Below are 20,812 nucleotides of genomic sequence, written 5' to 3'. Positions count from 1 at the left end.
TTGGATTTAGCGAAGCATTCCAGGCGGAAACCCTTCTGTTAGGATTTATTAGCATCAAGACTCTTACGAAAACTTATTGGTCCCCACGCTTTCCTAACGGGGAACGTGACACAGTGTGGATCCAACACCTCTCATTTCAGGGTATGCACACAACAGAGACACCGGAAGCACCAGTTTCACACTTCCAGTCTACAGCAGCAACGGCGGTGGCAAATACGCAGTCGCCAGTACAAGCCACATGGGCACGGAGGAAGCATCGGGCATTCTGGGAAATGATGCTAGGTGAACCAAACTTCTGTACGAATTCCTTTCAATAGAGCAACTAATTTAGACGTCTTGGAACGCCGTATATACCTCAGTTATGCTTGAATTGACGAACTAGTGCGATGGATTGAAGTTCTAATGCCTGAAGCTCCAAGTATCAGCTGTTCTTTTCACAATATAGTGCTGGCTTTAACAGGAAGCTTTATCTGCGGATCTGCTACCTAGGGCGTAAATGCGAGACTGAATCGTCTTGCTCCGCAACCACCGCAACAACATTGGTAAACCTTGTGTCGTAATAGAAAAGTCCTAATATTGAAATTGAAGAAATTTAATTTTCGATTTTTAAGAAAATTCAAACGCAAGTATGGAAATTAAAACTTAACTAGGCTTTAAAAAATTTAATGATAACTTAAACTGCCCTAATATCACATCTAATGTGCCCAAAATTGATGTATTACACAGCACTCAAAAATAAACTATTTTATGAGTAGACACCTTAGAAATGCTCGCATAAATGCCAACTATTTTACGCGTCTATTTTAGAATTGGTGATTTCATTATTTTTTCATGTTGGAAGCGAAAACCAAAATTTTGATTCAGGCAATTCTTGGAATTTGACTGCGTCAGTCAAATGCAATATATTTCAACGGAATTCACACGGAAGATAATAAAGAACATTGTTCCTTTGCTTGACGGGTTTTCATTATTCATTTGCCCACAAAGTTCTAACCTAATCAGGACATAAACTAGTCTAGAGGCCAGCAAAGCTGACATAATTTACAATGTAAACCAGAAGAGTTGAGCAGCACCATAAAATTCCATTACCCATGTGAACAACAATAGCAATAAATATAGGTATAGAAATAGCCCATTACTCACACATTAGCAAATAATGTTCACCTAAAGCTTACCGCAGATATTTCAAAAGAGCAAGAGACCCTAAAGCATACATGCACAGGGCGCGCGTGAATCTGCCCCCGAGCAACACGCCGGTGCGCTTTAGGGATTCTGCAAGCAAACGTCTCCCAGGTAGTCGAAATTTCCGGAGTTCCCCACTACGGAGTGCCTCATAATCAGAAAGTGGTTTTGGCACTTAAAAGCCCGTAATTCAATTTTTTTCAATCACCGCAACAAGATTCGTAAACCTTGTGGCGTTTTTTTAATCGCATAATATTGAAATTAAAGGAATTCCCATTACGATTTTTTAAGAAAAACTCAAGCACTAGCATGAAAATTACAATTATTTGAGCTTTAAAAAATGTCATGATTTTCTAAACTGCACCTAATGTCATATCTAATGAGCCCAATATTGATACATTATACAGAATACTAAAATAAACTATTTTATGAGTAGATACTTTGGAAATCGTCATATAAATGACTATTTTACGCGTATATTTTAGGATTGGTGTTTCCACAATTTTTTCAAGCGGAAAACCAAAAGAAAATTTTGATTCATACAATTATTAAAATTTACTTGTGTCAATCAAATGCAATAAATTTCAACTGAATTCGTGCGAAACATATTGAGCTTAGTTCCTTAGCCTTGGCGGGTTCTCTTAAAACGCCACTACTGTTGTTGTGGCCAGTTCTTCACTTTCCCAACATAGCATTCATTGCATTTATATTTTTATAATATTCCCATAAAGTTCCTAATAAGGACACAATCCAGTCTAGATACCGACCAAGATGGAATGACGGCACAAGACGTACAATATAAACCACATGCGCCGCACCATGATATTGCATTAGCAATGTGAACAACAATAAACATACGTGTACAAATAATAGCACATTACCCACACAACAGCGAAATAAGTTCACCTAGTGATTAGCGCAGATTTTTGAAAAGAGCAACAGGCAGTAAGTTATACATACACTGGGTGCGCGTGTGTCTACTCTGAGCAATATGTCAAAGCACCTGAAAGATTCTGCAAGCAAACGTCTTTCATTGAAAGCGGACTAATCCTCATGAGTTTCACCCACTTGTCGAAACGTTGCCTTCAGCTACAATGTTCAGCCACCTTTGTTTACCACTGCAGGCCACCGTGTTCATGTGCATATCTTTCTTCCATTTTAGAATTCCTGACGCCACCGGCGCTGAGCCATGGAGTACGCACTACTACGCGGCTAGTGGCCCAACTACAGTCTACGGTACGTGTGCTCAGATTTTTCAGCCTCTGGTACATCACATCTCACCTTGCAGGTGACTCAGCAATCCATCTGCAGTCGCATACGAGACATTTATAGAGCATTGCTGCTGGCTCAAGGGTGAACGGTTCTGCACCTGTCAATTTGGGCTCTACATTTTGCACAGTTTCATATACAAGAAATGTAGCTGCTGTCTCATCAATTTCGGCTCACGGCTGAGATGATCTGACGGTTAATCGCGGTGGTGATAACGCTACTCGCGAGCAGAACAGTCCTGTGCTCCTGCTGAGGACAGTTCGCGGATTATCCGTGAGCAATCCCTGACGTAGAATTAGGAGGGGTACGAAACCGATACGCGCCAGAAGACGACACACAGGGACCCACAGAGCGCTGTGTGTGTCCCTGTGTGTCTTCTTTTCTTCTTTGTTCTAATCGCGCTACCGTACACCCCTTGAAGATGCAGCACCAACACACCCACATTGCCACCCTGAATATGTGCGGTCAGGTAGAGGATGGTGTAAAGAGAGGCACAATGCCAGACGCGCCAGGAGACATTTTCTGGCTATGCGAGGGGTGTTAGTCACAGGTGCGTAGAAGGCATTCCCAGTTTGCTATCGTGTCGACGTCCCTAAAAAAACAGCACCAAGGCTGCACCAGCTTTGCCCTTAGAAGCAACGTTTTTTTTTCTTTTTTTCTTTGGGGGGGGGGGGGCTGGTTATTGTTGATTGAAGTGTTTCACTGCACAATGACTTCAACTGCGCTTCGCTTGTTTTTACCTAGTACTTCATAGCAGTACTATATTATAGTCTCAAATATTAACGAGACAACCTTAAGGGCCAAGCGTCGCAGAAAATCCGCTGTCGGCGTCGGCGGAGCTGGCCGTGAGCGTAAATTTTCGTATACGTATTAGTACCTTTGTGTTCCAACACAACTGTTTGTTGGCCTCGTTGGCGCTTGCTAAACGACGCGTTTTTTGCCATAAGTTGAAACACACAAAAGTATGACACAGATAGACATAGACGCATAGTTTCAAGCACATGACATCCGTCCTGTTTTCCATGTGTCTTATTTATGTGTTTAAATTGGGGCAAAGACATGTATTTTACCATAAAGTTACCTGTTTATTTACCGCGTTGCTATATTGCATGCGGTAAATGCAGGGTATATTACCGCACCGTTCTATCACTAAAGATGCGCATACCTTGTCTTAAGTTCTTTAAAAAGTTGTTCGCCGGAAATTTGAGAATGGCAGCCCGCAAACAAATGGCACGCAAAAAGCCCCTATTACTCAGGCTTTCATTGTTAAATCTCCGAAGACTCAACTATTAAAAGTGCGAAACAATAACGCAAACCTGATAATTAGGTTTCGATCTTTTAGGCGCGGATGGTTGTGAGTAAGCGTCATAATTAATTCGACGATGCTTCTTTTCTGATACCCAATCCATATTTGCATCTACTCTAGATTCAAGGAGAATCAGCATTTTTCGCTTTCCGTGGTTGGCTCCCAAGCATGCATTGCTTCACGCCTGTGTTTCCCTAACAACTTCACCTACAGCAGTGCTCAAGTGGGATTCGGACAACCCCTTTAAGAAATGCGACTACGTCGTTGGCTGACGAATCTACAGGGTCCATTACGAAAGTAATGCGCATTTCTTGGGAAAATGGATTTATTAACCGGACCTATACAAATGGGTAAAGTTATTCAAAAGATTTCCCCCTGCATCAATACACTTGCAGAGACGTGTCCGCCATTCCTTGAAGGCACCCTGAAAGTCCTCGACGGCAATGTTTCTCAGGAACGCTGCAACATGCTTTTGTATGTTTTCCATGGTCTCCCAATGCTTTCCCTTCAGCGCTCTCTTCAGTTGGGGAAACAAAAAAAAAACAAATGGCGCACATACCAATGTCGGGAGTGTAAGGGCACGGGAACTACAGGGGTGCTGTTCCGGGCCAGGAAGTTGGTAACGATGAAGGACGTGTGGCTGGGGACATTGTCATGGTGGAGCTTGCTCGTGTATTTGATGTCAGCCTCCCGCGCGCGACGGGGTGCTTCAATATCTTCAGCACCTCCAGGTGAAAGGCTGAGTTTAGTTTTTACCTGCGGTACAAACTCGAAATGGACGATTCCTCTGGCGTCAAAGAAGACAATGAGCATTGTTTCGATGTGAGGCTTGCTCATACGCGCTTTCTTGGGGCGGGGGGATGATTTTTTGTGCCACGCGCTGCTCTGGCTTTTTATTCTGGGTCGTACTGAAACATTCATTATTTGTCTCCAGCTACGACAGAGTTAAGAAAATCCGGCTAATTTTGAATCCAATCAAACAATTCTTGACAGCTCAAAACTCGAAGTTCTGTCTGATCTTCCAACTACACCTTCGGCACAAGCTTTGTGTAGACGTCGCGCGTTTGCAGATCCTCGGACTATATCCCATATACCGAAAATGTTCGTTGGCAGGGCGGTATCCTCACCCCATTTCCCGTTCGCTTTTGCAGCACTGCCATGGATAGACGCGTCTGGATATTATTACGCGCATTACTTTCCTAATGGATCCTGCATGTATCATAGCAGGTCAACAATTTCTGGGCAAGCATTGAAGAAGAGTCTATAGTATCTCGTCTGAAACGTATCACATCACTTTTTCTTTGTCCTCATCCACACGGACTATGTCTCATGCTCGTGATAGATAAACAAATAGCGGGAACTGCTTGAAGCATCTATTGCGCCTACTACTGGATGATGCAAGAAATATATTGTCAAGTGTTGCGCGCTCAAAAAAGCAACATGTTCATTTTCGTTTGGAACACAACGTTCTCTCTGCGGTTTGAAGTGGAGCGTAGTAACCTTCCGAAGAAGCCAACATTGCACAATCTTTAGAGTGCTCAGCTCTCTCATCATCTCGGAGTTCTTTCATGAATTCAAGAAAGATTCACACAGAAAAAAGCGCCGCATGCGCAAGCACTGAAATAGGGTTCCACGACCACTAAAAGCTTCTTGCCACGACCATAAAAAATGAAACGTGCCATTCTTATGAACTGGCCTTTAACAGCTGGGAATAAGCACCTGTTATGTACTTTCATGCCACACAGATGTCTCGTGCAGTCGTAGCACTACTTGCTTGCACCTGGAGTCCACCAGCAGCATCGATCACACACTGCCCAGCACAAGCTGCGCTGGCATGATGGAAGCATCAGCAAGTTTACAATACGACGCCAGGTAAGCTCACATTAAGAACGGTTTCATTGCAAAACAACTCGTACCCTGCAGGGAATGCTTACCGTGGTGCAACTATGCCTGGACCCTCCAAATGTTCAAGAGGAGGGGCAGCTCTGATGTCATTCAGCATTTGACAGGCGGAAGTGGCGTTTACTCATGGTTGCAACACAGTGACTCGATACAGACAGAGGAAAAAGCACAAGGTTTACTGCAATATACTTGAGACTACTCGCACGCTGCAATTATTGATCAGTAATGGGAATGATTGAAGCACTTGTCTGATGATTCAGACGTTGTTGTTGATTCGTTGATTACGCTTTGTTTGCCTCCATTGTCTGCCTGTATTGTCAGAGGAATATAAGCACTTGGATGTGCGGAAAGCGCAGCGAGCACGTACAATTGCTGCTACTGGCAACGACTGAGCTTGTCGAGGTGGCCAAAGCGCTTTCCAATGAAGTCATGTACCTTTAAGGAAACATTCAGAAACTGTACTGTCATATCTGGAACCTTAATTAAGCAATAAAGACAATGCAACGATCCTCTACGATGCACCCAACTGTAAACAATTTGTGTTACAAAATGCTTTGAAATGTATTATATTGGAATAGATCTCTTAGAAATCCTTCCAGGGGTATACTTCAAGCGTGTAGTTAATAAGCGAGTCATTATTGGAATATACATTGTCTATAATTCTAGGAGCCTTACATTCATTAGTTGTTCTAATATCATAGCTGAGATGTAATAGCCTCAATTTTCGCAGCAAACTACGTCTATTTTTCGCAGTATATTGCCTACGAGCAACATGGCTGTGTGCCTAAAGCATTATGGAGGGAAACGTTCCCACAAAGGGACTCTCCCTCGTGAGTTGCGTCACCATGATGGAACTTGTGCTTCAGCGACAATATTTCATCTACCAATGTTAACCACCTCGGGCCTTTGTGTTCACGTGAATATTTGTCTCCTGCTATAGAATTCCTTAAAGGAAGACAATTGCTGCTACTGGCAACGACTGAGCTTGTCGAGATGGCCAAAGCGTTTTCCAATTAATTCATGTACCTTTAAGGAAAGATTCAGAAACTCTACTGTCAAAACTACAACCTTAATTCAGCAATAAAGACCATGCAATGATCCTCTACGATACAGCCAACTGCGAACGATTTGTGTTACAAAACGCTCTGAAATCAATTGTTTTATGGTCAATTGAACACGGCGTGCCACCCGGCTGAAGGCGAGCGGGTGCTACATCAGCTTAATTATTAGACAGCTTAATTGTTGCATCAATACAGCTACTCACGAGTGCACGCTTCTGCACAAGTCGCGATGATGGTTGGAAGTTTATCTGTTAGAAATATCTGACGCTCATTAACCCATGTAAGAAATTATTTGCATATAAGTAGGTGGGCGAGGAAATAGAGGCAGAATGACGAGAGGCGTTAGTCAGATCTGAGAAGCAAGTAGTCCCAATGTGCTGTTCAAGTTTTCGTGTCGGCATCGGAAGGAATATATTCAGCACTAGGGCTCGTAATAATTTGTGCCATTAGTAGTGATCCCTTTTTTTTTGGGGGGGGGGGGGGGGGCAGTTGGAGTGTATTAATTCATGAATTCAGGGAGTCTGTGCTACTCCATCTTTTAGACTGCACGTAAGATATGCTCGAGAATAGCCGAAATTATTGAATGGAACAGAGAAGATACTCGCATGAAGACTACGTGCGACAGGAGATGTACCTTTCGTGTCAGGCATGCCATTTCTCCTTATCTGTTTGGTGCCGCTGTTACTGAGTTAGATCTCCAACTAAACCAAAAACTCTTCACATTGCTCATTTGGCGTGATTCAAGTGAAGAAATCCTATTGTATTTTACCGGCACTTTGGTATCTGTTTCTTTCTGCATGTTGCGAGTATTAAATGTGGTCCACGAAGAGGCGCAGGAAGGCATACGCCTCCAGCATATTATTTCACCGGAAGAGAAAGAAAATTTGCCTGCAGAAATAAGTTTAAAGGTAGAAAATTATCAATGGACATTTTAACACGTCTTACCAAGTTGAACAATGCACTCGAACAATTTGATTCGGACGAGTTCGTTCATCTTGAGAACTTTGAAGCAGCGTGAAGATGAGGAGGGCAACAATCGAAAACACACACAACATGGCGAGTGCTGCCCTATTGTGTATTTTTTATTATTGTCATCGTCTTCCTCGCGCTGCTTCAATTTTTACTCAAGATGCATGAATTCCTCTGAAGGAAACCATCGCTTGTATTTTGAGCACATGTCTGAATTATCAACAAAGTCTGAAATGATCTCACCAATCTTTGTCACTTAAGTGGCACAGGTAATATTCGGCTCGAATATGCGTTTTCTATGTGCTTCAGTTCGTCACGTCTGTGACGCAATGTGTGGCAAGGCGTAAATAATTTTAATGATGGCATGTACTTTCCAGTGCATCAGCTTCACATCATCGCACAGCGATGGAAAAGGAACATTTTTTTACAAGTATCATCACTTGGATTCGCCATGATCCTCCGGTTTAAATCTGCAGTTGCGTTCCACTTCCCTGTTGTGTACCTTCGTGGCTTGTAAATTTCTGTGTGAATTCAAGGCAGAGTCGGAGAAGGCTCCTCCGTGTGACACTGAAATATTGCGTCTCTCAAAGCAACTGATCTTTGTTGAAAATAAGGTTAAGGTTTGAAAATAAGAAAAAGGTTTAAGGTTGAAAATAAGAAATAAGGTTTCATTGAGGAATTGACTTTCGTAGATGTTTTCGTTATTCGTTTGATTGAAATACTTGTTTCCTCTAGTAATCATATTTGCCAAGTATTCTTCGCCTACTTCCATAGTTCATTACAACCCGAGGATACAGTGCAAACGGTACCAACGAAAACGAAGTGCTTCTGCAGATGACCTTTCAAATAGAACCAAGCAACCTGGATACCGCTCACAGCTTAATTAACCTGCTCTGCTAACAAAAATGTAAAGCTTATTGAAGAACAAGGGCTCGCTGCTTTATTATTACTTTTGATGGAGTGCAGATATCAAGACACTGATCAAGTTTAACAGGACGACCAGGAATCTTTGTTCCAACAATGACACAGAGATGTATGTTGGAAGAGTTGTTTTGAACTTGCCGTTTCAGGTCACGGAAATAAGCGAAGCTAATTGGACGGTGTGTACGTGGAGTTTTAGTTTAATTTGGACAGCGTACATATACCCTTTTATTTTTCGGTTGTGGCCGACCATAAGCACATTGTCGCAGGTGGGTACGTCGGTAGGTAGGCCGGATACGTACGTTCTTGTCCGGCGTCATTTCTGCAATCGCACCTCTGTCTGGAGCACAGCAACCTGGCACTCTCGCCTTTAAACCTTTTTCATTTCTAGATAATCAATCACTATCGCAAGGCTGCGTTAATCACTGAAGACACCCAGCTCTTTGAAACATTCGGTGCATGCGCCACGTGTCAGTTTCTGGACGTGACTGTCCAAATTCCTCAGTAATTTTTTTATTGCTTTTCATAATTGGCACTAGTTCAACGAATTTTCAGGTTTTATTTTTCGAGTACAAATGACTTCATCGTTTTATATAAACCTCCTAATAGAAACATAAATCCACACTACATATGATTGTATAACCCTAGCACTTAGCGCTAATTACGTTTTCATACGCGTTTCTCTTTCTATTTGCCGTTGAGCACCTCTGCAGTACCCATTGATCTTGTGGATAAATTCGGGTGAAGCGGCACCGGAAATTTAGACCCCTTGAGGCTCTTTACCGTGCGCCTAATTCTAAGTACACAGGTGCTTTTACATATCGCCGCTATCGAAATGCGCTCGCCGTGGCCTATATTCGATCCGATGACCTCAATACTAAAGGTGTGTCGTAAAAAAATTCTTCTGTTCTGAGCAATTCGCACAAACACTTTTTTATCCACAAGCATTTCCATGCTTACGCATCGAGAAAAACCGTCAGTCCGTTCCTCCATCAGTCCGTCCCAAATTGCCTTTCGTGCTGTCTCTCGTTTCAGTGCTAACGAAGCCATCACGCCACAGAAGTCGTGGAGCTCTCAGCGCCCGCCGCACTCGGTATTCTTCGCTGATCACCTTCAAGGTATCGGCCCGTGTGTCTCCTAAACGATCAGTAAGCGGCGTGAACACAGCGCGCGAAGCTATCAGCAGTCGGCACTCTTTGTCGGCATCGCAGATCGCTTTCAAGGCAGGGTCTGCATGGTGGTGCCTCCAGCCATGTACGCCTGGTCACCATTCATAACGCTTCGACGTGGATACATAAGGCGATAAAGAGCGATAAAGATTCTAATAATCGGAAGGTCATCAGTACATCTGGTGTCGACACCTGCAGTACTTTGCGTAAGGAATATATGCTCCTTGTGCCACCATCCGCAGCAGTTCCCGTCACAGACTTGTCGTTTCTACTCGCCGGATCCAGTTCCACAACAATGATAAATGACAGCTGGCTGCGTGTATGTGAGCAAGTGTTGCAATGCTTACGCATACTTGGGTAACTCCCAGAGGAGTTCCTGCCCGACTTTTTCTTGTCCAGGCGCATATGAGCTTCCTCTTTGGTGAAAGTTTCACTGCTTCTCGGATTTAACTTATTTTTCTTAAACCGATCATTATTCGAGCGATTTGAAAAAAAAAACATGCTCTCATTTCACCTCTGCCTTATACCGAGAAAATTATCTACAGAAAAGCTTTCGCATTAGGTTAGAAACTCTTTGAGAATGACTAGCCAATACGAGTAAAATTTAATAGGACAGAACCTTGTGGACTCGCCACCATTAACTTCTTTAATAGCAGCATACTAGGATGTAGTGATTGGCCCGTGCATGCATGCCATATTTGGTTGTATGTGATGCAGCATACACGTCTCACGCAGTGTGGCTTATTACAAAGCCATTCCATTATCAGTGCGCGAAAAGAAGCACGTAAATGAAAATCAAGCATTGCAACATCAACCAAGCGCCCGTTAATGCAGAAAGCACCAAGAAATCAACAATGAATAAGTTTCGAAACACTAGTTCGTCTTCTTCGTTCACACCAGGTTGTGTTTTCTGGCTTTTGTTGCTTAAACTTTCAGGATCACTTATCCGGACAACAGTCCGTCACTGTTTATTCTTGCTTCCTGTGCGTTCATATCACGGAATGGTCCATTCTCGTGACTTGTGGCACCGTGAGGAATTTATGCCTCTGATTTCAGGGCACGAAAACAGTACTGGAAGCGGAAGCGCCGGTTTCACAGTACCGGTCTACAGCAGCAGCAGCGGTGGTGGGAGCGATGATTCAGTGGCAAGCACAACGCACGCGGGCATGCAGGAAGCATCGGGCATGTCGGGAAATGAAACTAGGTGAGCCAAAGATTTGCAAGAACTCCTTTCGATAGAGCAACTCACTGAAACAGGGCATTCTGCCTATGGTTCAGTTATGCTTACACTGACAAACTTTTGCGATGAAGTTCTGACTATTCAAATGCCAAATATCAGCTGTTGTTCACGCAGTATGGCGCTGGAGTAAACAGGAGTCTTTAGGTCAGGATGTACTACCTAGGTACATGGGCAAGAATAAATCAGTCTTCTTGCCCACGAACATTGGGTAAGTTTGCGGCATTTAAAAAAAAACGTTCTATTACTATAGTTGGAAAAATTGCATTGTTTATTCACGTCATATACCATGGAATAAAGTGAGACACTGACGCATAAGAATTACAACTTCTACACGCGAAAATAAAAGCAATGTAATGGTTCTATCAAATGGAAGAAATACCACATCTAAACTGCACAAAATATGCGTATCACACACCACTTTCAAACGGGCTCTTGCATGAGTGGATACTTTTGAAATCATTGCGCACGGTTGAACAATTCCACAAATCTACCAATGGTTGTAAATAAAGTTGTCTCCACAGGTTTTTCTAATATATGCAGCTAATAAGACATCCGTGAAGTTAAATAAAACATTTAGGGAAGTGAAAATTGTCAATTTTATGCTTCTGTCCTTTTTCACTTTGCAATTTCAGTATTTTTGCATCAAAAATCATATAAAGATTATGATTTATACAGCTGACTGAATTTAAATATTTCAATCAGATGAAATAATATTATTAAATTTGCACTGAAGACAATCACGAAATATGTTCTTAGACCTACACGTGTTCTCTCAAAGCAATACTGCCTCTGTCGTGGCCTGTTAATCTTCCTCCCCATTATTTATTTATTTACTTACACACTTACGTAGCTCTAATTTGTTTATTACATCATCCGGTCATGATACCAGCCAAGCTGGCATGATTTGACAAGATTTACAAGTTAACACGATAGGATAAACAGTACATTAGCAGAACAATACCTATCAATGTTCATGTAGTGCTTACCCCAGGCATTTCAAAAAAGCAACCGACAAAATGGAAAGCAAACACTGGGCGCGGGCATCTCTGCTATACTCTTTCCCCTAAACTGCACAAAAGATGTCCTACGAATGATGACTTGACTCAACGCTTGCAAACGTCATGAACTTATCGGATAGAAGAGAGAAAAACATGTTATTTATATTACATCACCGTAGATTGCCCTGAACGCTGTAATGCATATTTTCACAACGAGAAGAAGCAGGAAACAAGCTTTCTCGGCAGCATATTTCATCCACTGTGCGTGAAAACAATGAACGATAGGAGGCATTTGTGCTTGCTGCGTGAATGGTTTGATGTTCGAATGCGAGTCGAATATTAAATTATCTGATAGAAAGACAGCAGAAAAATTTCAATCTGCAATTTTGTTCTTCGTGTTCTACACGTACATTGTGTTAGGACATTAAATGTCCTTCAGGGAGGCAGGCCACCTGTATTTTTGTTAGAAACAACGCGAATAGCATGCCTTTGCGCGATTTTCAATTATGAAGGTGAAAGCCTTTGGTGGTTCTTTGCAACGGCTCCTACCCGGAAAACACGGCTCTAGCCCACAGACAAAAGATATCATCATAAGGAATCGCTCATACCCCGTAAACAAGCACTGATGGAATGGCTGATAACGAAAGAAGAAACGAAAGAAAGGACGAAGGAAAGAAAGAACGAAAGTTCCTTTAGGTATTGCATTAGGTTCAAGCATGTGTGGTTGAGGGGGTCGACCTACTGCGTCACGCGTTTACTTCACAGTGCGGCTCGTTACGCTTTGTGAGAACTCTGACCTTTCCCATCGCATAACTTAATGCAAGACCACATGACCAGCAAGCTCCCGCCTTCCCTTTTAACAGAAGTGTAACATGCTGCCGAACATTTTACTCTTCTTAATATGCAGGGCGTCCTAAAAACGTACAGGAACTTTCGCCGATGCCGAAGGGGCTTTTTCAATGTCGAATGAAACATTTTGAAGAAATGAAATGAAGAAACATTTCAGGACTTTCCACTTGAAAACTCCTTGTGAGCGTGGTATTGGCGCGCATGTATTGTAAATATATAAACATGCTATGTTTCTCCATTAAAACTCGCTGCCAGACATTTCCGCTCACCTGCACTTGCTTTAGATAGGCTATACATGAAGAATTAGGGCAAGAATTTTTCGTATTGCTTGCAATTCTGACGTAGACGATTCTTTTCAAGTTCCGCAACAAAGACTACCAACAGCCGCGGCGTACAATTTATGGCAAACTAGAGCACAATTCGAGCGCCAGCACTATATTCAGCTAGTTAGCGCTCAGGTTCAGCTGGTTGCCTTAACGCGCGATTACTGGTCAACCTGTCCATTCGCAAAATGTTTTTGCTCTCCCGTACAGGAGTCGGCTATTTTGAGCTCCTTTGTCCGTCCACTTACAGGAACGCTACTGGAACCGGAGGAAGGGGACATCAAGAGCTGTCCGGTGTCTCTGGCAATGTGTCAAGCAGGCGGCATGCCTTACAAGAGCGCGACAACCAACACACGGACGACAAAGCCCACATTTGTAAAGCACGCGATCAATCATCTGTGAAGCAGTCGGAGTTTGTAGAGCGCTGCCGCATCCGCGATGCCAAAAAACACGAATGCGAAAGTTGTGGTAAAATGTTCCTCCGGGCTGATCACCTAGATATCCATAAGCGCACGCATACAAATGAGAAACCCTTCAAATGCGAAATATGCGATAAAATGTTTCGATGTTCTCATCACCTAAATGACCATAAGCGCACACACACAGACACGAGACCATACAAATGCCAAATATGTCCGAAATCATTCCGGTATCTTGGTAATCTAAAAGTCCATATGGGCACACATACAGACGAGAAACCGTACACTTGCGAAAGGTGTGGTAAATCGTTTCGGCGTGCTGATTACCTAGGTTTCCATAAACGCTTTCATACTGGCGAGAAACCCCACTCTTGCGAAACATGTGGTAAATCATTCATGCGGACGACGGATCTGCATAGACACCTGCTCACTCACACGGATGAGAGACCCCATGTCTGCCAAAAATGTAGTAAATCATTCAAAGCGAAATGCGATCTCAAGCGTCATCTCAAATCCTGTAGTAGAAAACGAGCTTTCGTTTGTGAAATATGTGATGAATCCTTTACAGACAAGTCGCATCTCAGTCATCACCACCAAAGGGTGCACGGGGATAAAACACTGTCTGAGTGATTTCGTCTCGCAGAAAAACACTTCACCGGCACCTGTGCCAAAATTTCAGGTGTCTCTTATCTGTAGATTGATTTGAAGACGCAATTCAACTGAATACATGCCTCGTGACGCCTAAGGGTGTGCATTCGTAATATTCTAACTAGTGCGCAGGACAAGTAAATTTCCCGCTGATTTACGTGAGAGTAAACCGAGCAGGGGAAACACATTGACATTCGTCTACAGGAGCTAGTAACCAACTGAACGCATCGTATGCAGAGACCGGCTTCTTTTAATATTCAAAACAGCTGATTTAGATGCCCGTTTCTTAAAGTTAGTAGACGAGACATTGTCGCCACAAGTATCTATCGCGCTTCAGTGTCGAAGGTCCTGCACCACGCTATCTCTCTGCAGAACTATGGTCGCGAGCGTCGCTTTAACAAGCTCTTTACAAGACAAAACCTGATGGGCTGCAAGTATTTATTTTTTGTAAGTACAAGCTTGAAATATTGGCACAAGACCATTGACAACTTGCTTAGTTCGAGAAGTGCATTCAGCAACCGTTTTGGATTAACTATCCTTTTAGTGATTCTGTTGTGTGAATAGAAGAAAAAAACCTCTCATTAGGAAGCATTTAAAAATTAAGGACTCTTTTCTTTGTCAACTAAAAAGTAATCTCTGATAATATTTGATGTTTTTGAGCCGAGTTGTTTGAGATGTTTTGCGACCGGCAATACTTGCAGGAGCTTTTACGAAATTGTATGGCCACATTGTATAGATAGAAAAATGTATTATTCTCTAGACGTTCTTCTCAATGCAGTCAATATTTTAGTTGTCTCTTTGCGTCCTATAGTTTTACCGACGATCTTTGTTGTATCCCGTAAACTAAGCTGATGACAGCAGTGAGACTATAAAATTCGAATAGTTTGAAGCTTCACTATGTGATTTGTTCTCCTTCTATAAAATTTTTAGTTATTCTTTTTTCATTGTGGTAGAATCTCCATCAGTTCTAAATTGGAGATTTTATCCCCAAGAACGTTAAATGTTTTGACTAGGTGTGCTCTCTACTTACAGCCGTGAAATCTTAGTCTGATATGACAAACGCATCCGTGCGAGCAATGACATGACAAGTAAGATTCAGGTTTTGTGCATATTCGCGCCCGTACTTGTATATCTCTCTATCTCTTTACTTTGAACACGTTTGAACTGCTAGCAAATGTTAAGCTTCTGCTCAGCGCATGACACGCCTGCATGTATCAGAACATTCCCGAACTTTCTTGGCGGTTGTCTGTTTTGTCTACATTGTAGTCGAATCTTTTCTGTTCAAGTTGTACGCGCGACGTGAAGGGAGATGTGCATTCTACAAGGCGTGCAAGCTCCAGCGATGACGGCGGAATCTTCGATGAATCACGTGGGAGTAGCCGACGCTCTATAAACAATAACCACGTCTTGGATGATCCACGGGTGTGTCCCGCACCATGTTTCTGCCCGAGTATTGCTTCTTTTGTCGGTTCGGTCTCGCCCAATAAAGATTATTTCCTCACCCAATGTTCTTGCTACAGTGTTGCTCTTGCAAAAACGATTTTTAAGTGCCTAGCAAAATTATATGGGCTTATTATAGACGATCTTGCCTTTCTATAGGTTTGGTCTTTTGGTTATTCAAAGTGTTCAGAATGTCTATAGACGAAAGTCGACAAGGTTTCTATTTCTTTTTGTGTACTCGCTCTCTATCCCATTATATCTCAATTCATACTCGTTTTCTAACCTATCTATTGCCCCCAGACTCAGTGTCGCCACCTTAACATCTGGAAATTTACCCGACGAACTGCTGCTACCCCACTCAAGTCATTTGTTAAACTCGTTTCTTCTTGTTACTCGCGCACTGACCGCTTCACCAGCTTTTCTAACACCGAAAACGCATGCAGCCTACAACACCCATGGCTTCTGTTCTGCTTCTCTCAAGGTTCCTTAACCTCTCCGTCCCCCAACACCCTCCAACGTCTTGCCTCTTTTTTCTTCCTTTTTTTTCTGCTGCCTTCCCAGTCTTCTACTCTGCTCTACTCTATCAAACCACTGCGCTCATTTATTTTTCTGTCTCTCCCTTTCGTGCCAGCTAACACCGACAACGACCACCGGTGATATCACCCAACTAACCTGTAGGGTGGTGTAAGACTTGAATAAGGATTGTCAGGTCAGGTGAAATGTAAGGAGAATAAGAATTGCAAACAATGAGAAAACCGCCTTTGACAAAAGTAGGCGCTCCTTTTGAAACGTTGGCCAGCCTTTCTGAGACATCTCATCCTTTTGTATCTTTATACCAGGCTCTGTATCTGTCAAATAGCTTTTAGAAGTACACTCTTCGCAGTAGCCATGCCTGTTAACCCTCCCTCTTGAATAAAAAGCGTTGCTTTCATGTTCGAAAACGGAAATACAGAATACTCTGAACCACTTGTTCCATACTCGAATATTCGCTTGCAGCACGTAAGCTTTAAAGCAACTTTTTCCCAAGTATTCACATTATTTTCGAGTGATCCTTGGTTGTCAATATCGTGCTAGGAATTTGGTTTTAAAGACACACAACGGCACCAATACAACCCCCCAAAGTGCCTCGTAAGCTCAACATAAGTAACGAATCAACAATAGGTGCATGCAATAACTACTATAGGAAACTCTCGCGCTAGCGTCCACGGCCGATGCAATGGGGCGCTACAGCCAGCATGGCAATTATGCAAAATGCATGGATTTGCCTCGACTTCGTCCTTCTGGCTTCAAACGACTACATCATGGACGCACGCATCAACATGAATTTATCGCGGGCAACATAGTACCTTAAGACCCTTGTCGCGTTTCCAGTTGGCAACACTGACAAGCTGAACCACTGCAACGACTAGCAATTGTGCACGTTCGCAGCGTCATCTCCACTTAGAAAAGCACAGATTGCTCTGAAATTTACGATAATAAATGCATACAAAGCGCAATCAACGAATCCAGAAGACCGCCTGAAATCCCAAAGCATGAAGATCCGACACGTCCATGTGTTTCGCATCACTTCCATGATGGCTCAACGACTGCAAAGCCAGAGTTCCCTGTAGTATACTGTAGGAAACACGGTGTAATAAACCCGGCTTGTTTGACTGTGAGCGAAGGTACGAATGGCAATTTTGAAAACTTCTTGCGCCTTCATCCGAAGTCGAAGCTTCTGAATCGACCCGCATCTCACGGCGCGACAATGCATGTTCTTTTGCAAAAAGCGGGACCTGCTCCTGCATTTCTCTGGAAGTATTCGAACTTACTTCTGCAGACCAAGAAATTTTAGTGAGAAGAAAACCCGTAAATATTTTTCTCTTGTTAGCCCAAATGGTTAACATCGGTGTAGGATGACAGAAGCCGCGAATTACTTTCCCGTAAATGTGGTAATGCGTGCACAGAATTTTCCCAGGACGCAGAAAAAGTGGCTCCTTTGTTGATGTAACCAGGTTTCTGTCTGTGTCTTTATGTATTCATGTCTGTATGCTAGGATCCTTCTTCAATTTACTTCAAGGAGTGTTGCTGTAACCAAGGAAAACCAAGAAGCCCAATAATGGGTCTGTAACCTGTGCAGTGGCGTTTGCATCCGTTCATGTGATTTGCAAGTGCATCGTGTCACGTGCTTCGACCAGAGGACTTACATATGCGAGCAATGCGATGCATCGTTCGACTCGCGCGCGCCGACAATCATCGCACATGCCACAGCAGCGTCTGACACTTGCAAAGAATGTTCCAAATCTTAAGCCTGCATATGGCTAAGAAACCATATCGGTGCCGGGAGTGTGGCTCCTATTTGGGCGGGAAGGATATCCTGTAGACGTCCGTTCCAGTGTGAAGCGTCCTAACTATATGCACTGCGCTGCTGCCTTTCTTGTTTACTATGCAACGAGTGCACATCTTTTTGAGCAGAAAATAAAAAAATGGTTAGGTTATGATCGATGGGTCCAGGAAGTCTCTCGTCCATAGTTACCGCAGAACTTACGACAATGCGGAAAAAGCAATCTCGAATTCCATGGCACGCCTGAATTTGAATGCGAAGCATTCCTGTTAGGTGTAGCTCAGTTTTTCATACCATCTACCTAACCATTTTCGTGGGCAATGCCTCCCAGATATAACTAAAAGACTGCTTGCTTTTCGCACGTGATGTCACAAGCGTCACTTTTCGCAGTGCGCAGTAAGTATAGGTGACGGGCCACCGGTTTGGGAACACAAATTTTTGGGATAGCGACATGTCCTACCTCCAGTGTATGTAAATTTAAAGGGAAGCTTTCTATGTCTCACTGATTCGCCGTGAGCGCCGAAAACGCACTGCAGGAAAGCCAACTTGCACATCTACGTGGAACACTACAGTTTACATTCGCAGTACCGCACCAGCGTCCACTCACCGGCCCGTCAGTGCCTGCTAACGCCACGAAGCGACGAGCGCTCAGCAAGAGTAGCGCATGCGCACAAAGTTCCCTGGAAGCACAAGCTGCTTCTGCTAGGCACGACGCTACCCCTGTCGCAATTAGGTGAACCTTACTGCTTATCGGAGGTAGCAAGTGCGCGTGAACAAGGGCCCACCTTAGGATGTGGAAACACAAACCAAAGCCCTTAAAGAAAAATGGTTCAAAGCCACGCTACCCAGACGAACTGTATATATCTTCACCGAAGGAGCGCGGCAAGTGCGAAGCATTTGCACTTTTTTTATTTATAGGGAGGGGGAAAGCAGCATGGCAACTTATGGACAACAGAACAAAGTGAGCGCCCCCCGTCAGGCGATAAGAACTATGTGCTTCATTGGAACAGAGCGTGAGAGTCGGAAGAATTATCACATTTGGTAATCATACGCTAGTTAGGGCTAACTTATTTTGTATACCTCCTACACTTTCACGTCCCTTACAGGAGCAACAATTCCTTCCCTGCAAGCTGGGCGCTTCACTTTGACAAGAGCGTGAAATAAAAGTAATGATAACGTCACAAGAACGATTTTTCTTTTTGGAAGTGAGGGTTAGTTCGTCTAAATGATTTGGTAGAAAGATGGAAAGGCTAATCGGGGTGTCTGAACGTTTTCTATGTCGACGGCGCGGTCAGTCCACTCAACGGAACGGTCACGGCGGCTGCCATGACAGAGGACGCACGCGTTAACATTTCTGCCTCGATCAAAACAGCGCGCACCGATGGGGCTGAGGGGGTCGCATTAGCACTAGCAGTGGCGCATGCGGCTGCGGATTCTACCATTACAGAAATCTGCACCGATTCCCAAAGTGCATACCATTACTGCCTTAAAGGCGTGGCACCTAAGATGGTCACACACATTTTACAAAACATTCCTTCACTTCCCCATCAGGTGACTATCACGAGGGTACTTGGGCATGAGTGCGTCCCCGGGAACGAGCGCGTTAATGCGCATGCCCGACGTCTTTCCCTCCGGACCCTGGACGACCACTCACCCAACGCCATGGAAAAACCAGGAGAGGGGATCTGCACCTACCACCAGATTACCACGTATTACAGGGATCGTAGACGAGATTTACCTCCCCCTCACCATTCCCTTACCGCCCATCAGAGTAGAATCTGGCACCAGATCCAGACCAACGCATTCATTTCTCGCTATCTGGCACATTTATTTTACCCTGGTCTCCTTAATCCACAATGTACCACCTGCCGAGCACCCCAGGCACATCTTGTCCACTGTTTGTGGAGCTCCCGCAAGCGCATGGAGCTAGAGCCTATTCCCAACCCTTCCTTTTCCTCGTGGGAGGCCGCTCTTCGTGGCCACTTGCTCGGGTGACCAGCTCTGTCTAGTGGACAGTGCTTGCCTAATGGTGTCGGCCAGAGGGTTCGCAGACGTCTAGGCAGCCAACCACTATGAAATAGATGAAATAAAGTTTTATCCATCCATCATCCTAACGCCACGTGAACGCTTCTTTCTTTTTGGAAGTGAGGGTTAGTTCGTTTAAATGATTTGGCGGAAATATAGAAAGGGTTATCGGGGTGCCTCTGTTAGCATTCAAAGATTTGCAGATTAGCGTTAGACTAGCGGCGCACTCTACCGTCTCGTTTTTACAAAATATGCTATGTCATTTTATTCTAAATCCCGAAGTGCCGAAAGCTTTATTTGCTTTCGTTCTGGGCGCTCGGGGAGCATGCGCGATGATTCAAAATCACGCAGGATTGAATACGTGCCAGACCCTTAAAGCGCCGTAACACAAGGAATGGCTGAAGAAAGAAGCAACGATTAAACGCCTCCTGTGTTCAGCTTCACGGACGAAGCAACCCCGAGTGCAAGACGTGATGATACCCAGAACGTTTCATCTACTCTGCGTGCCTACACAACGTGAGTTCAACCACTTGTAAAATTTTCATTGAATACTGTCAATTGCAGACGCGACGCAGAATGAAGGCTTTAACCGCTAGGCATTTTTTTTTCGCATAAAACGCGTCTTGTCGGCTGACTTGAGCTTTAATATCGGCGACGTTATCAGAAAAAAAAAAATGGCTGTGGCTTAGGTAAGGTTAAGCCCAGGATGCGAAGCATACTAGCCTTTATTTTAGTTGTTCAACCACTGTTTAGCCTGGTGAACTGCTG

General features: G+C 43.7%; 2 protein-coding genes across 13 annotated transcripts in view; both read left to right on the top strand.

Annotated features, from left to right (window-relative positions):
• Positions 1–14,707, top strand: part of LOC135919770 (uncharacterized) — a 39,265-nt gene extending 24,558 nt beyond the window's left edge. For 2 of the 4 annotated variants that reach the window (XM_065453667.2, XM_065453668.2), the window contains 6 exons: positions 141–282; positions 2,345–2,418; positions 5,503–5,629; positions 9,646–9,728; positions 10,836–10,983; positions 13,440–14,707. In XM_065453667.2, coding sequence (XP_065309739.2) covers positions 141–282; positions 2,345–2,418; positions 5,503–5,629; positions 9,646–9,728; positions 10,836–10,983; positions 13,440–14,238 — 1,373 coding nt within the window. In that variant the 3' untranslated portion in view covers positions 14,239–14,707. The remainder of the gene's footprint in view (positions 1–140; positions 283–2,344; positions 2,419–5,502; positions 5,630–9,645; positions 9,729–10,835; positions 10,984–13,439) is intronic. The other 2 variants (XR_011508707.1, XM_070526022.1) reach the window with 2 other exon arrangements.
• LOC135919787 (zinc finger protein 567-like) overlaps positions 1–20,812 on the top strand; it is a 136,653-nt gene that overhangs the window by 59,293 nt on the left and 56,548 nt on the right. For 7 of the 9 annotated variants that reach the window (XM_070526056.1, XM_070526052.1, XM_070526050.1 and 4 more), the window contains exon 1: positions 20,332–20,560. The exons of the other annotated variants lie outside the window; for them this stretch is intronic. The gene's annotated coding sequence lies outside the window, so the exon portion shown is untranslated. Of the gene's footprint in view, positions 1–20,331; positions 20,561–20,812 lie in introns of those variants that run through there. 9 annotated transcript variants of the gene reach the window in all.

Source organism: Dermacentor albipictus, chromosome 9 (genome assembly GCF_038994185.2).
Source record: "Dermacentor albipictus isolate Rhodes 1998 colony chromosome 9, USDA_Dalb.pri_finalv2, whole genome shotgun sequence".
NCBI lineage: Eukaryota > Metazoa > Arthropoda > Arachnida > Ixodida > Ixodidae > Dermacentor > Dermacentor albipictus.
The sequence above is the reverse complement of the archived record's forward strand: the minus strand, read 5'-3'. Positions and strand labels throughout refer to the sequence as shown.